Genomic DNA, 13934 nt, shown 5'->3' with positions numbered 1-13934 from the left:
GACATCAGTATATTAGATTAGTGTCTTAGTCCTAGTTGCCATTTTGCAAATGGTGTATAGGTGTTGGGTTTATGTTGTATTGAATTGTATATTACCCCCACCTTGAAAGCTATAGACAATTTAAATTGATTTTATGTAAACAAATTATATGCACACTTCTCTGCATTAGGGCAGAATAGCTAATAGTTTCATTACCACTATTTTAATATGTTATGGGCTGGTGTCTTCCAGCTTCTACAAAAAACGTTTTTGCATTGTGCACCAAGAAAATTGAGCACAGACATCATGCTCAAACTGTACTAGCATCTACACAAATTTTCTGCATCAGTCCCTCGGTTATAGGGCAGTTGCTCTTGGAGTTACCCATAGTCAGATTTTTAGACTATCCACATAAAATATGCAAGAAAGATTTGCAAGCAATGGAAGTAGTGCATGCAAATCTATTGCAGATATCCTGAACAGCATACTGGTTAAAGACTACTGCAGGACTGACAAGATATACTGCTATAGGGCCTTTTGCCAGAAGAGGAATTTCCTTATGTACAAGGCAAATATCATAGTATTATAAGCATGTGACTTTGTAGGTCAATTTGAGACAGCAAGTGTTGGAGCTTTCTTCGGCAGTTAGTTTACAGTCAGTAAAGTAATTCAACAGGAGGATTGCACTTATGCTAATTTGTATATATTTGCTTTGACCTTTTTCTCTTTACTGGATATATTCCTTTTTATGAGAATATTTTCTCCTCTCTGAGTTTATTTTTTACTTTGTTTTATCTGAATGTAAGGGTATCATGAAAGTGCCTGATCAGCCACTCAGAATGAAGGTCTAATGCAGAAAGCTACCATGTGAAAAAACATGTGGTTAAAGAGAGCTCATCATGCACAATAGTGGGTGAGCGATGAGGGAAAGGGTTCAGCAGCTGAATTCACTGATGCAGTAGATATCGGCACAAGCATATTAAAATGTGCTATTCTGCGGCAAGGCAGAGAAGTCCACAGGACATTCTAACATGAGCACAATGTGAGAAATTTACTGCCAGGGTTGCGGTGGTGTAGAAGGGTTAGTTGCCCTGATAGTCTAGTGCAGGGGTAGGCAACTCCGGTCCTCGAGAGCTGCAGGCAGGTCAGGTTTTCAGGATATCCACAATGAATATGCATGAGATAGATTTGCATACCATGGAGGCAGTGCTTGCAAATCTATCTCCTTCATATTCATTGTGGATATCCTGAAAACCTGACCTGCCTGCGGCTCTCGAGGACCAGAGTTGCCTACCCCTGGTCTAGTGACACCTATGACCCCCCTCCCCTGAAATAAAACAAAATTCCTGGTTGTCTAATGACCACCAAGACCCAACCCAATCTGACCCCCCCCCCCCCCCCCCCCCGCAACATAAAACCAAAATCCCTGGTAGACTAGTAGATCCCTAGAAGATCTACCTCCCCCTGACTTAAGAAAAAGAAATCCCTGGTATTTTAATGGCCTGCTAAAATGACTCCCCAACTTAAAAAAAAAATCCTTGGTAGTCTAGCAACCCCCTCCTCAACTTAAAAATTCCCTGATTTTTATTTTATTTATTTATTTGTAGCATTTGTATCCCACATTTTCCCACCACTTTGCAGGCTCAATGTGGCTTATATTTGCCATAGAGGCGATTGCCATTTCCGGTTAACAGAATTACAAATGATATTGCATTCAAGTGCGTATATTCATGGTAAAAGAATACATTATGGTATTGCATATAGGTTCCTGAGTGATGGATTGGACTGTAACTTATGTTATCAATTATAGAGAGATCTTATTCGACATAGGGTTAAAGTGGTACTGCATTAAGGTGCGTACATACATAGTAGAGAAAAATACGTTATGGTATTGCATATAAGTTCCTGAGTAATAGATTGGATTGTAACATATATTGGGTCGTCATTTATAAAGAAATCATTTTCGACATTAGGGTAGAAGTGGTAGTGTTTGTTCATTAATAGAAATGAGGTTAATCAGTCATGTGATGAGAGATCAGTTCTGTCTCGTTCATGATCAGTCTTATTGTTTAGTAATTAGGATGGTTGTTATGGTATGCCTTCTTGAACAGGTCAGTTTTCAGTAGCCTTCGGAAGGTAGCTAGATCTTGTGTTGTTTTTATGGCCTTCGGTAGTGCTTTCCATATTTACGTAGAAATGTAGGAGACGCTGGTTGCGTATGTGGACTTTTATTTTAGTCCTTTACAGTTGGGGTAGTGGAGGTTGAGGAATGTGCGTGCTGATCTTTTTACGTTCCTAGTAGGTAGGTCTATAAGGTCTGACATGTAGGTCGGGGCTTCCCCGTGTATAATTTTGTGGACCAGGGTGCAGACTTTGAACGCAATTCGTTCTTTTAATGGAAGCCAATGTAGTTTTTCTCTTAGGGGTTTGGCGCTTTCTTATTTCACTTTCCCAAATATGAGTCTGGCTGCTGTATTTTGAGCGGTTTGAAGCTTCTTAATGGTTTATTCTTTGCATCCGGCATAGATGGCATTACAATAGTCTAGATGGCTGAGCACCATTGATTGTATCAGGCTGCGGAATATTTCCCTTGGTTTGATCCTTTTAAGTTTCCACATTGCGTGGAACATTTTCTTTGCTGTATTTTTCGCATGGTCTTCTAGTGTGAGATTTCGGTCAATAGTGACTCCCAGAATTTTCAGACTGTCAGAGACCGGAAGAGTGTATTCTGGAGTGTTTATGGTATTGTGTTTATTTGAGTTATATTGTGAAGATAGGATGAGACATTGTGTCTTTTCTGCATTTAGTTTTAGTTGCAATGCGTCCGCCCATGAATTCATTATTTGGAGGCTGTGTTTGATTTCATTTGTGATTTCGGTTAGATCGTGTTTAAACGGGATGTATATCATGACATCGTCTGCATAGATGTATGGGTTGAGACCTTGGTTGGATAGCGAATTGGCTAAAGGTGTCATCATTAAGTTAAATAGGGTTGGTGAGAGTGGTTATCCTTGTGGTACTCCACATTCGGGTTTCCATGGTGTTGACGTTTTTGACTTTGAAATCACTTGATAAGTTCTGATTGTCTAGTATACCTCCCCTCCCTTCTCCATCAAAATCAATACCCACCCTCTTCTACCCCCGTGCCACCGTCATTGAAAATGATGATAGTGGTGCATTGTGACACACCTTTAGAGGTCAGTCTACAAAATAAGGCAATATTTTGCAAAGTATTACTGCATATTTAATGCAGCAGTAATTTGTATGCTCACAGATTACTGCATCGCTGTAGTAGAGAGATTTGCATACAAGGAAGCAGTACTTTCAGATCTATCTTATGCATACTTATTGTGAATATCCTGAAAACCTGACTGGCAACCTGTCCCCAAGGCCTGGATTGAAAAGCATTGGCTTAGTATAACTTTTGAAGCACAGTTCTTCCAGGTCAAAAGATGCTACATAGCGTTGATTACAACTGCAGACAAATCTTTTATTTCCAACAAATGTCTACTTATCAAAGACATCGTTGGACAAGAAAAGTTTAAGAATAAGCAAAGAAATAAAACACCAGAAACAGGAAAGTTATTTTCAGGAACTGAGACTGGACCAGAAGAAGGAAATATTTATCCCATGCACAAAATAATATACCAGGTCTACCATACTGCTGCTGAACTAAAATTCAGCGGGGAAATAATGTATTTATTTATTTTTGTTACATTTGTACCCCACGCTTTCCCACTCATGGCAGGCTCAATGCGGCTTACATGGGGCAATGGAGGGTTAAGTGACTGGCCCAGAGTCACAAGGAGCTGCATGTGCCTGAAGTGGGAATTGAACTCAGTTCCTCAGGACCAAAGTCCACCACCCTAACCACTAGGCCACTCCTCCACTATGGGGTGTTGGTCATACTATATTCTCTTCCACTGGAAGTTTTATGATTAACATTGTGCATTTTGTCTAATATTTCTGTTGTTTTCACTCTCTTGCTTTTATTTGTTTTACTTACTTGTAAACCACTTTGCAGATCCAGGTGGTGTATTATATGATTAAATTCAAATTCAAACATATTCAGGTCAATTCTGTAATTGGGTGCATGCACTTACACCCACTTTGCATGTATAAGTGCTGAGAAAATTCTAACGAAAATGTCGTAGGGGCCCTTTTACTAAGCTGTGTAAGTGTCTACGCACACCCAATATGTGTCAAAATGGAGTTATTGCCTGACTACCGCATGGCTATTGTGGTAATTTCATTTTTGGCGTGCATCCGATACACGCGGCTGAAAAATATTTTTTGTTTTCAGGCACGCGTAATGGACGTATGCAAAGTGGCATTTGGCTCACGTAGGTCATTACCGGCCAGATTCTTTGCCGCTAGGCCAATGGCTGGCGGTAATGTCTCAGACCCCAAAATGGACACGTGGCAATTTTCATTTTTCCGCACGTCCATTTTTGGCAAAAAAAAGGCCTTTTTTGTAGGTACACTGAAAAATAATACTGTGCGCGCCCAAAACATACATCTACACTACCGCAGGCCATTTTTCAGCGCACCTTAGTAAAAGGACCCCTTAGTGCATAACTGCAAGCAGACATACACGTGGGTAGAGCATGGGAGGACCATGGGCATGTCCCTATATCTTATGCACATAACTTATAGAATAATATAAATTACACACATGTCTTGCCACATTTAAGTGCACTCATTTACCCCTGCCATTGACAGGGCATAAACAGGTGTGTCAAAATGTAGGTGCACCATGCGGATTTATGCTTATATTTTATAATGCAACCTTGGTACCGCTGTTCTCTCTAAACTGAGCAGGAGTCCTCCAACTGCATTATTGCCAGTGGGGGAGGGGGTGGTGCTTCAATCACTGGGGACAGACAAGTTCCCTGGAGTCCTGCAAAGCTTGCCGATCCCTCACTATTGAAAATGTGATAGTGAACAGCACCCCCCCCCCCCCCCCAGTAGCAGGACCGTAGCTGGACGGCTCCTGCTCAGCTTAGAGGGAACAGTGCTTGACACCCAGATGCCGATGTAGAATTAGCACTCAGCGCACAGCATCGAGGCGCCTACATTGTAATGTCCAATTATAGAACTGCCACATTATGATTTTCTATATTGTGCAATATATACAGTAGATATTTAACATATAGCTCTTCTGCTATTTACAGCTTCTGGAATACTCTTTATAACGTTCTGTCCATGTTCTGCTTTGGTTTCTCTACTTGGTTTTAATCTCTGCTTTGCTTACTAGTAATGTTTTTCAGTCAGAAAAGTACAGCATTACTTAGAAATACTAAATCAGAAATGAAACTGCATGAAATTGTTTTCATACTTGATTTCCAGTTGCAAAATTTGGGCCAACATAAAAATGATAATTTTGTTTTAATGAGTGCTCTTTAATTGGACTCTGTAATGTATTGATTTTTATATACTGTCACTACATCACTAATTTGTGCTGCAGAGGGAATAAGGGCTAACAACTTCATTACTATCTAAATGAACTGTGGGGAACTTATATGTTTGCTTTTATTTATGTTTTTTTTTTTTCAGGAGATCGTGCACATCATTGATCTTGATTTGATGGACCTGAGTGGTGCCAATGAAGATGCCCTAGAATGGGATGAAACTGATATAAGTCATAAACTGATTTGCATAAATGAAGAATCAAACAGCTTTGAACATGAAGACAATCTTGATGTACCAATAAAAGCATTAGATTTAGAAGGATGTGTAAAAGAGAACCAGAATGAAAAAGAGGATGTTGCTAATCAAGCAAGATCATTGAACTTTTCCAGTGTCATGGTTCCTTTGTGTCCGCCAGTCTACCAAGTATATAGTCTCCACAATGTAGAGTTATATGAAAGAAACCAGGCACCTTTCTTTCACAAGACTCTAAAGCTACCCAATGTAATGATACCTAGCGCTCTTCAGAAGAGCCTGAGCAAAGACTCATCATTTTCATCAACAAAGTCATTACCAGAAATAGTAAATGAAAATGCTTCATTTCAACCCTATAATGCTCTGTTCTGTAAAAAATTAAGCAGGAATTCTGGGAGTAAAAGTGGTATAGTCAGTGAAGGTGGCACGGAAACTACAACCCATTCAGAAACCTGCTTATTAGCAGACATGGGGGGAACTCATAAGCAACGGGTTGATACAGAACTTTTGGACTTCCAAATGGCAGAAATAGTGGATGTTCTGAAACAAAAAATTGAAGATGAAAAGATTATGTTTCCAGGTAGCTCCCAGTCTGTAGCAACCACAGATTGTGTAAATGGGAAAGAGAGAGATTTCAAGATAATTCCTAAATACACTTCTAAATGTTTAAAAGAAGAAATGCAGGAGAAACATGATGTGTTCACATTTTATGATTACTCATATCTTCAAGGTTCTAAGCACAATTGGCCCCTCTTCGTAAAACATGTACAAGGTGAGAATCTGATAGAAAATGATCATAGAGAGCAAAATACTTCTCATTTTTGTTTTGATGGAGTACACTGTAGGTCCAAGCATCCTGAACTACAACCCTGTGAATCTATTTTGCCAGTTTCCTCAGGAGAACCCGATCTTAATTCCTTAAGTGCAATGGAAGGTATCAAACTATTAATGAATAAACAGACTGAAAGCCAGTTTTCCTGCTTATCTCATGGTTCTTCACTAGATTCTCTATGTACTGCAGGTGATTTATTTGGATTAAATATTTCCAAACCCAGAGATGGTCTTCAACGTAGCACTTCTTTGGAGAGTTGGTTGGTTTCTTGCAAAAGTAATGAAGACCTTTTTAGTCAACATAGTTCAGGAGATATTAGTATAAGCAGTGATTCAGTTGGAGAGCTAAGCAAAAGGACATTAGACCTATTGAAACGTTTAGAAGATATTGAGAGCCCTACTGAGCAAAAGATAAAACATAGCATCTCAGACATTATGCTCCAGAGCACCTCTCAAAAAATTTCTTTACCTGGTCAGCCTTCACTGGATCTAGCCTTTTCGATGAATGAAGACTCAGCAGCTTCGCTCACAGAACTGAGCAGCAGTGAAGAGCTCTCTCTCTGTTCAGAAGACATTGTGCTACACAAAAACAAAATTCCAAATTCGAATGCATCCTTCCAGAAACACCTGAACCAGTCAGTGGCTGATGAAAGTGATGTCAATGTCAGCATGATTGTCAATGTCTCATGTACTTCTGCTTGCACAGATGATGAAGATGACAGTGATTTGCTCTCCAGTTCTACTCTTACTTTGACAGAAGAGGAGCTCTGTATCAAAGATGAAGATGATATCTCTAGTATTGCTACTGATGATGACATTTATGAAGAAAGCAGCTTTCTATCAGGAATTGATTACATAAAAAATGAACTGCAGACTTGGAACCGGCCAAGGTTTTTGCTACTCAAGGAAAAGAAAAAATGCAATTTTAGTGACAGCATACATAGTGAAAAAGATGGTAGTGCCAACAAGATATTTACTGTCACTGATAAATTACACACTGAATCAGTTCTCAACAGTTCATCATGTAGGTATGTAGAAGATAATGCTAATAGCAGGAATGCCTCCAATACTAGTGGACTGGATGCAAAAGATCAGTCTCAGAAGGATAGTTTGCAAGTTGATAAAGGTCAGTTGGTGGATGATATGGAAAATGGCAATGTTGAAAGCACTGATGAGAGATCAAAGGAGGGACCCAATAGATCTTCAGCACTTGAAGATGTTTGTACAGTCACTGAACATATAACTGGAAGAGGATTTTCTTCCTGTGAACTATTTACAGACATCCCAAATAAAACTGATCCTAATACTCAGGTATGCTCAGATGATTTTCAAAACTATTTGGGGTCCAGTGGTCATCAAAGCAAAAGCCCACATTCTTCTCCTACTACTAATTACTGCACTGTTTCTGTTTTAAAAGATGAAGATAAAGGTGCAAAGAGTACTCCAATCCTTAGCTATGAATGTGAAGATCAACCTAATGGTACAAATGATCTTGCAAAGTCCAGTGACTGTTATTCAAGTTTTACGGAAACTAAAATAGAAGATCTTGCCTCTGCTAGTTGTGTTTCCTGCTGCAGATGTGACTCTAAGCCATCTGACAGACAGACTACTGAAGACTGTTCAGTTCACAATTTTGTGATGGAGATTATTGATATGGCATCAATGGCCTTGAAGAACAAATCCCAATCTGAATGTGAATTAGTGAGTCCCACCTCACTAGCACAGATCAAGGAGAAGGTGTTAGAACATTCTCACAGGCCTATACAACTAAGAAAGGGTGATTTTTACTCATATCTTTCTCTTTCTTCTCATGATAGTGACTGTGGTGAGGTTGTTATTTACACTGAAGACAAAAGCAGAACTCCAGTGCCAAAGGACTTTTCTGAAATCAGCCTATATGGAAAAGATGACTTAGAGTATGCTTTTGAAGCTTGTACAGATGATGAACCTGTTGAGGAGCAGTCATGCCTCCCCAGTGGTCTTACAGAAGGCTTAGTGGCCTGCGAAGACATGGTTTCATTGGAAGAATCTAAAGCTCCAATTTCTTTGCAGCTTGATAAAACCGATATTCAGGAGCTCGGTTCCATCAAGCAAAATGCAACACATGTGACAGGTGGCTCAGAGACCTTAAATATCAGTCATGAGAACTCTTCCATTAACAGGAAGGATGATGGCTATGGAAATAAAAATCCTAAATCAAGTAGCGTAACGTCCACAAAGGTTTCAGCTCTAGACCTGCATTTAAAATCATCAAACATGACAGAACAAAATACATTGCATCATAACACCAAAACTCTTACTAGTGAACAGAACCTTCAACCTCAGGTGTGTCAAGCTTCATATACAAAGGTATGAGTGAAAGAGTGTGTGCTTATGTATAGCAAAATTGCCATTACCATTCTTAGTTAGTGCACTCTTATGTACACATGCACAGAGACAGTCTATAATCATAATGCAATGAAATCTACAGTAATGAAAGAAATACTCATATAAACAACTTAAAATATATAGTATGTTTACTAAACTGTGCTAAGCTGCTAGTGCAGGTGTTAGTGTATGGTAGCTGTTCGTGAAGATCCACACTAATGGCTACTACGTTAAAACCAGCCAGCTGGTAAACAAAAATCCTGTGCTTGCTACTTAGCTCAAGAAAAGGCAGGATCCAGGTAAGTGATGGATATAGATGGGGTATGGCTGGCATTGACAGCTAGTGCATGGGATAGTACTGCATGCTAGCTTTCATGACTTATGATAGTGTAGCTGCACTTAATGCCACTTCAAGAGATGAGCTACCACCAGTCTGGAAGTTTCGCTCTGAATCCCCCTCATCCCCCAAATAAGCTCCCTTCCCCATCCCCAACAGGATCATCCCCCACCCCAAGCAAGTACCCCACAAAAGAACTCTCTGAGCCAAAGCCCCCCATACCCTGACACACCCTCTATATTCTGTGGGATTTATCTGGGGTGGTCCCTAGTAGTCTAGTGATCCACTGCAGGAGTGGTCCCACTCTGTTTGTGCCCCATAGCTGTTCTGGGTCCAAAATGGCACCTATGGCCCCTAGCTATGGTATCATGTAACATCACTAGGGGGTCATCCTGCCATATAAGGGCAATCACTCCTTATATACTAAGATGACCCCTAGCAGTAGTAACTAGAGCTGGTATAAATGTCTGAACCAACATGTGTGTATGAACATGCATAAATTATAGTGTTCTATAATTTACTCATCTGCACGTTGCCCAAGCTTCACCCAAATTCCGCCTATGTACATGCCCAGCAGCAAAGTGCATGCCAACAAATCATGGCACATAGTTTTCTGCTGATAAGTGTTCCATAAGAGGTCATTTACGTGCATAAGTACTCACTGAATTGATGAAACGATTAGAATACCACCAATTGTGTATGTTCCTATTGCCTAAAACTAGACAGCTCCTTATAGAATTACCCCCTATGGGGTACAAAATACTACAAGTTAAGCGCATATCTCTGGCACCTAGCCACAAGCATATACATCAGCTCTATGGCTGGCATAAATGCTTGTGCCTAATTGCATACATGTTTATATATTCTGTTACACAAATATTCTATAGAGGAAATTACGTGTCTACTCTCCTCCAATCTGGCACTCCTGTATAGAATTGCCCTCCACATGTATAATTCTAGCTGATTAAAATAAATCACTTTCATACTGTAAATGCTTTTTGTGCCTATGGTTGCAAATAATAGTGATATCGTATTGAATAATGGACCCTACATATATAAATAGATAATAAAGATTCCCTTGCTCGCTGTTCCTTCAATTTCACACTGTCTTTTCCTCTGCTGTCACTCTTCTTTTCACTAAACACGTCCACAGGAGCGGAACCTGTGGGCAGTTTTAGCTGCTTTTGAAGTCAGGGCATTTTATCCAGGTAAACAGTAACCCCCACTGCTTACTAAGCCACGCGGCAATGCCAGTACAGCCCATTCAAAGTGAATGGGCTGTGTCAGCATTAGCACACAGCAGCCGCTAGCTTAGCTTAGTAAACAGGGGGATAAAAGAGTAACATAGGGGTAAATTTTCAGTGGTGGCAGCCACTGCATTAATTTAAGTAACAGTGCCATCGCTATCCTAGGCCTAAACTAAACATATAAACTCTTCGTATAGTAGCTGTCTATTGCACTATCCCTCTAATTCTATAAAAGTCACCAAAAATTGTGCATGCAAAATTGGGCACACGCCCAATTAGTATGCACAAATTAACTGAATAATGAGCTAACTAGCATCAATAATTGGCTTTTTAACAAGCAATTATTGGCACTAATTAGGTTTTTGGCATTTATGCACTTAAATTTAGGCATGGGATCCAGGCCTAAAATTTACATATGATCTGAAAAAGGAGGTGCGAAAATGGGAGGGTGAGGGATGTAACAGGGTTGTTCCTAAAATTAATGTGTGCTGTTATAGAGTAACAAGGTATGATGGAGTTTATAGAAACTGCCCTCATCCTTAAGAAAAGTCCCTCTCTAACTAACCTGGGCCATCTTAAGAGCACTGATCCTGCCCTGGGAGGAAGTGAACCAGGGGGGTGGAGTCAATACCTGGGAGTTTAAAAGACAGAGCCAGACTGAGGTTAAGGAGGCCCAGGGAAGGAAGAACTGAAGCTCCAGCATACACCTTTACTGAACACTTCTAGTTGCTGTGATCTGGCTGAGGTAAGCCAATCTTTTATTTGAAGAATTGTGAGCCTTGTTCTAAGTTCTGGCTGAAGCCAGACCTGGAAATACAAAGAGAGAAAAAGAGAAGCTAAAAACTGTGTTTGGGGCATGGATGTCACAGGCCATAGACTGTGTTTTGGGCCCTGTTGGCCACAGGCCCATGCAAAATCTTTTCCTCTTCTGAAGATAAGAGACTTTACCTTTGTTCTAGGCCTGTGAAAGAACAGGCCTCAGATTTAAGTTAATAAAGCACTTATTTCATGTTTATAAACTTGTCCAGCAGTGTTATTGACAGGGCCATCCCATAACCCTCACCCTGGGTCTCACATGAGGGTACACGCCTAATGTAGGCTCGTAAATTTGCACCATGTTTCAGTTGGTGCAAATGGCTGTACCTAAAGTTAGGTGTGATTCCAGGGTGTAAGCGATATTCTATAAACCGTGCCATATATAGAATCTAGCCCTATATTGAATATGTTTTGGAGCTTGTCTCACTCTGTTATCTCTCTGCCCCTCCACTATATGCTGTTAAACGTATTTATACATTCATCAGCTGAAAATGGAAAAACAGCAGACAAATATCAAATTGGCCCTTCCAGTCTGTCCAGTTGCAGTTACTCCTCTTTGGATATTTGAGCATACTTTCCCATATTCAAATCAACAGCAGTTTCCCATTTCTTGTCTTTTATCTGAACTTTCTTAAACTGTTTCCAACCATTGCTTTCTATATCAGACCCAAACATGCCCTGCATCAGTTGCACCAGTTGTACCTCCACTGGTACACCATTTCAAGCCTTGTCATCATCTTCTATGATTCTTATAAGATAATAATGTGGAACGGCATTATAGAAAGGGTGTTCAAATTGGGACCCACCCCACAATAGCCAGGACCCTGCAACCAGTCACAGAATCTATGACAAGTCAGAATTGAAGTGTAGAGACTGAGCGTTTTCATTAAAACTTGGGGTCCATGGGTCAGTTTAACAAGCAGACAATGGAAAAGGTGCCGGTACTCAGTACCTCCTCAAAAAAAGCTCCAATGCTATTAAATGGCAACATAGATGTTTATGTGCAAGAACATAAATGGTTATGTAAGCTTTTTTAGAAACAGAGATATGTATTTTTCCCCACGCTGCTACAAAGCCCAGTATCCCTTGTCAGTTTGACTTTCGAGGAAGGGTGGGGGATATCAACCACTAGGAGATGAAGGAGGTGGCCTCCCCTAATGCCTCCAGTGGCGTGCTGCTCAGTAGGAGACTTTTTTGAAACATGGCATCCTGGGTTACAGGTCTAACATCTGACATCCATCTTTTTAAACATAGATGATCATTCTCGTTCTGAAATGGAGAATAAATGTTTATTTTTGGGGCCGGCGCTAGTCCCGCACAAAAGACGTCCAGTCTGTACCCCCTTGCCATTTGGAAATTCTTCAGCTTTACACATTCAGCTTTGTAAAATTGGAACATAGCTATCTATGCATGATAGATGTCTAAGTGTTGATTTACGGACATCCAAAATGTGAATGGCACTTCTAAAATAAGTAGGAAAAAAAAGGTGGAGATGCCAAACGGAGATAAGGACGTTACAGGAGCCACAATATTGGATATCACTGATGTGATATGACATGACATGTGCTTGCTTCAGGGGTCCTCAATTCATTATGCCCAGAACTGTATGACCTGTATAATCTATCAGCACATTGAGGAATGTTCAGAAAAATGTATGGTCTGAAGAATAGCTATCATGTCTTTCCCATCTACTACGAAGGAATAATAAACTTCTGAGGCAGGCACATGCTGAAGCATGGTCTTGTCAGGTCATATGAAACCAGTTCCAATAGTGTCTATGTTGCCATTGCATAGCACAAATTTTGAGTATGTATCTAAGCAGTTACACTACATACTACATTCCTTTATAAAATAGACTACCAGGAGCCCTCTATGTGCCTAATATAGGTGCCCAGTCATAGAATTACCCTCTCAATGCAGTTTTGCCATTGCTGTTTGCATCCATGTGGATATCATAGAAAGTGAATGACTTAAAATTGCCCTCGTAATCTGCATAACCTTCTGAAGTTTCAAACACAAATTATGTAGGTTGTTTGTATATGAAGATTTAGTGCCCTGTTTACTAAGCCGTGTTATAGGCGTGTTAGCATTGTTAACATGCGTTAACCATGTGCATGCATTAACTGTGTATGTGCCTATAATGTCCCTATAGGCGCCTACACGGTTAGCGTGCGCGCTAATTGTAGGCGCATTAAAAATGTTAATGCGCCTTAGTAAACAGGGCCCCAAGGTTGTTCAGGCTGAAAAGTCTGTGTGCAGCTTATTTAAAATTTACTTGCAGATATATAGGGGCCAACTCAAAGTATTCTTGTGGCCAATATGAAGCTATGAAGCTTTGCTTTCTTAACTAGAAAAGGTTAAGATGCCCATTAAGATTGATTGATTTGGCATTTTCTAATAAATAAAGCAGGAATATGAAGTTGCTTGCTGGCTGTTCAAATAGTCTGAATTGGTCCCTAGATAAGTACAACAACAATGCAAGCAGATTTACTAGTGATAAGAGGTCCTCAGTTTACCCCCAGGAGAACAGTTGAACCACCAACAGCCTTGTTTTAAAGCTTAAAAAATGATTTTCAGATTTAATTTTTTATTGATGATAACTTTACTCCTTTTTTTTAAATACAAGATAATTGGGTCTGGAGCTTTATTTTTGTTGGGTTACTTTGTTGCACTGCACAATCCAATATGTATTT

The 13934-nt window shown here is 40.0% G+C and overlaps 1 protein-coding gene across 1 annotated transcript in view; it reads left to right on the top strand.

Moving 5' to 3' along the window:
* Nucleotides 1-13934, top strand: part of AKAP6 (A-kinase anchoring protein 6) — a 698126-nt gene that overhangs the window by 644685 nt on the left and 39507 nt on the right. Inside the window, exon 12 of the mRNA XM_030214549.1 lies at nt 5536-8823. Within this exon, the coding sequence (XP_030070409.1) occupies nt 5536-8823 (3288 nt within the window). The remainder of the gene's footprint in view (nt 1-5535; nt 8824-13934) is intronic.

The sequence above is a fragment of the Microcaecilia unicolor genome, chromosome 9 (genome assembly GCF_901765095.1).
Source record: "Microcaecilia unicolor chromosome 9, aMicUni1.1, whole genome shotgun sequence".
Classification (NCBI taxonomy): Eukaryota; Metazoa; Chordata; class Amphibia; order Gymnophiona; family Siphonopidae; genus Microcaecilia; species Microcaecilia unicolor.
This window is presented reverse-complemented; position numbering and strand designations above follow the sequence as displayed.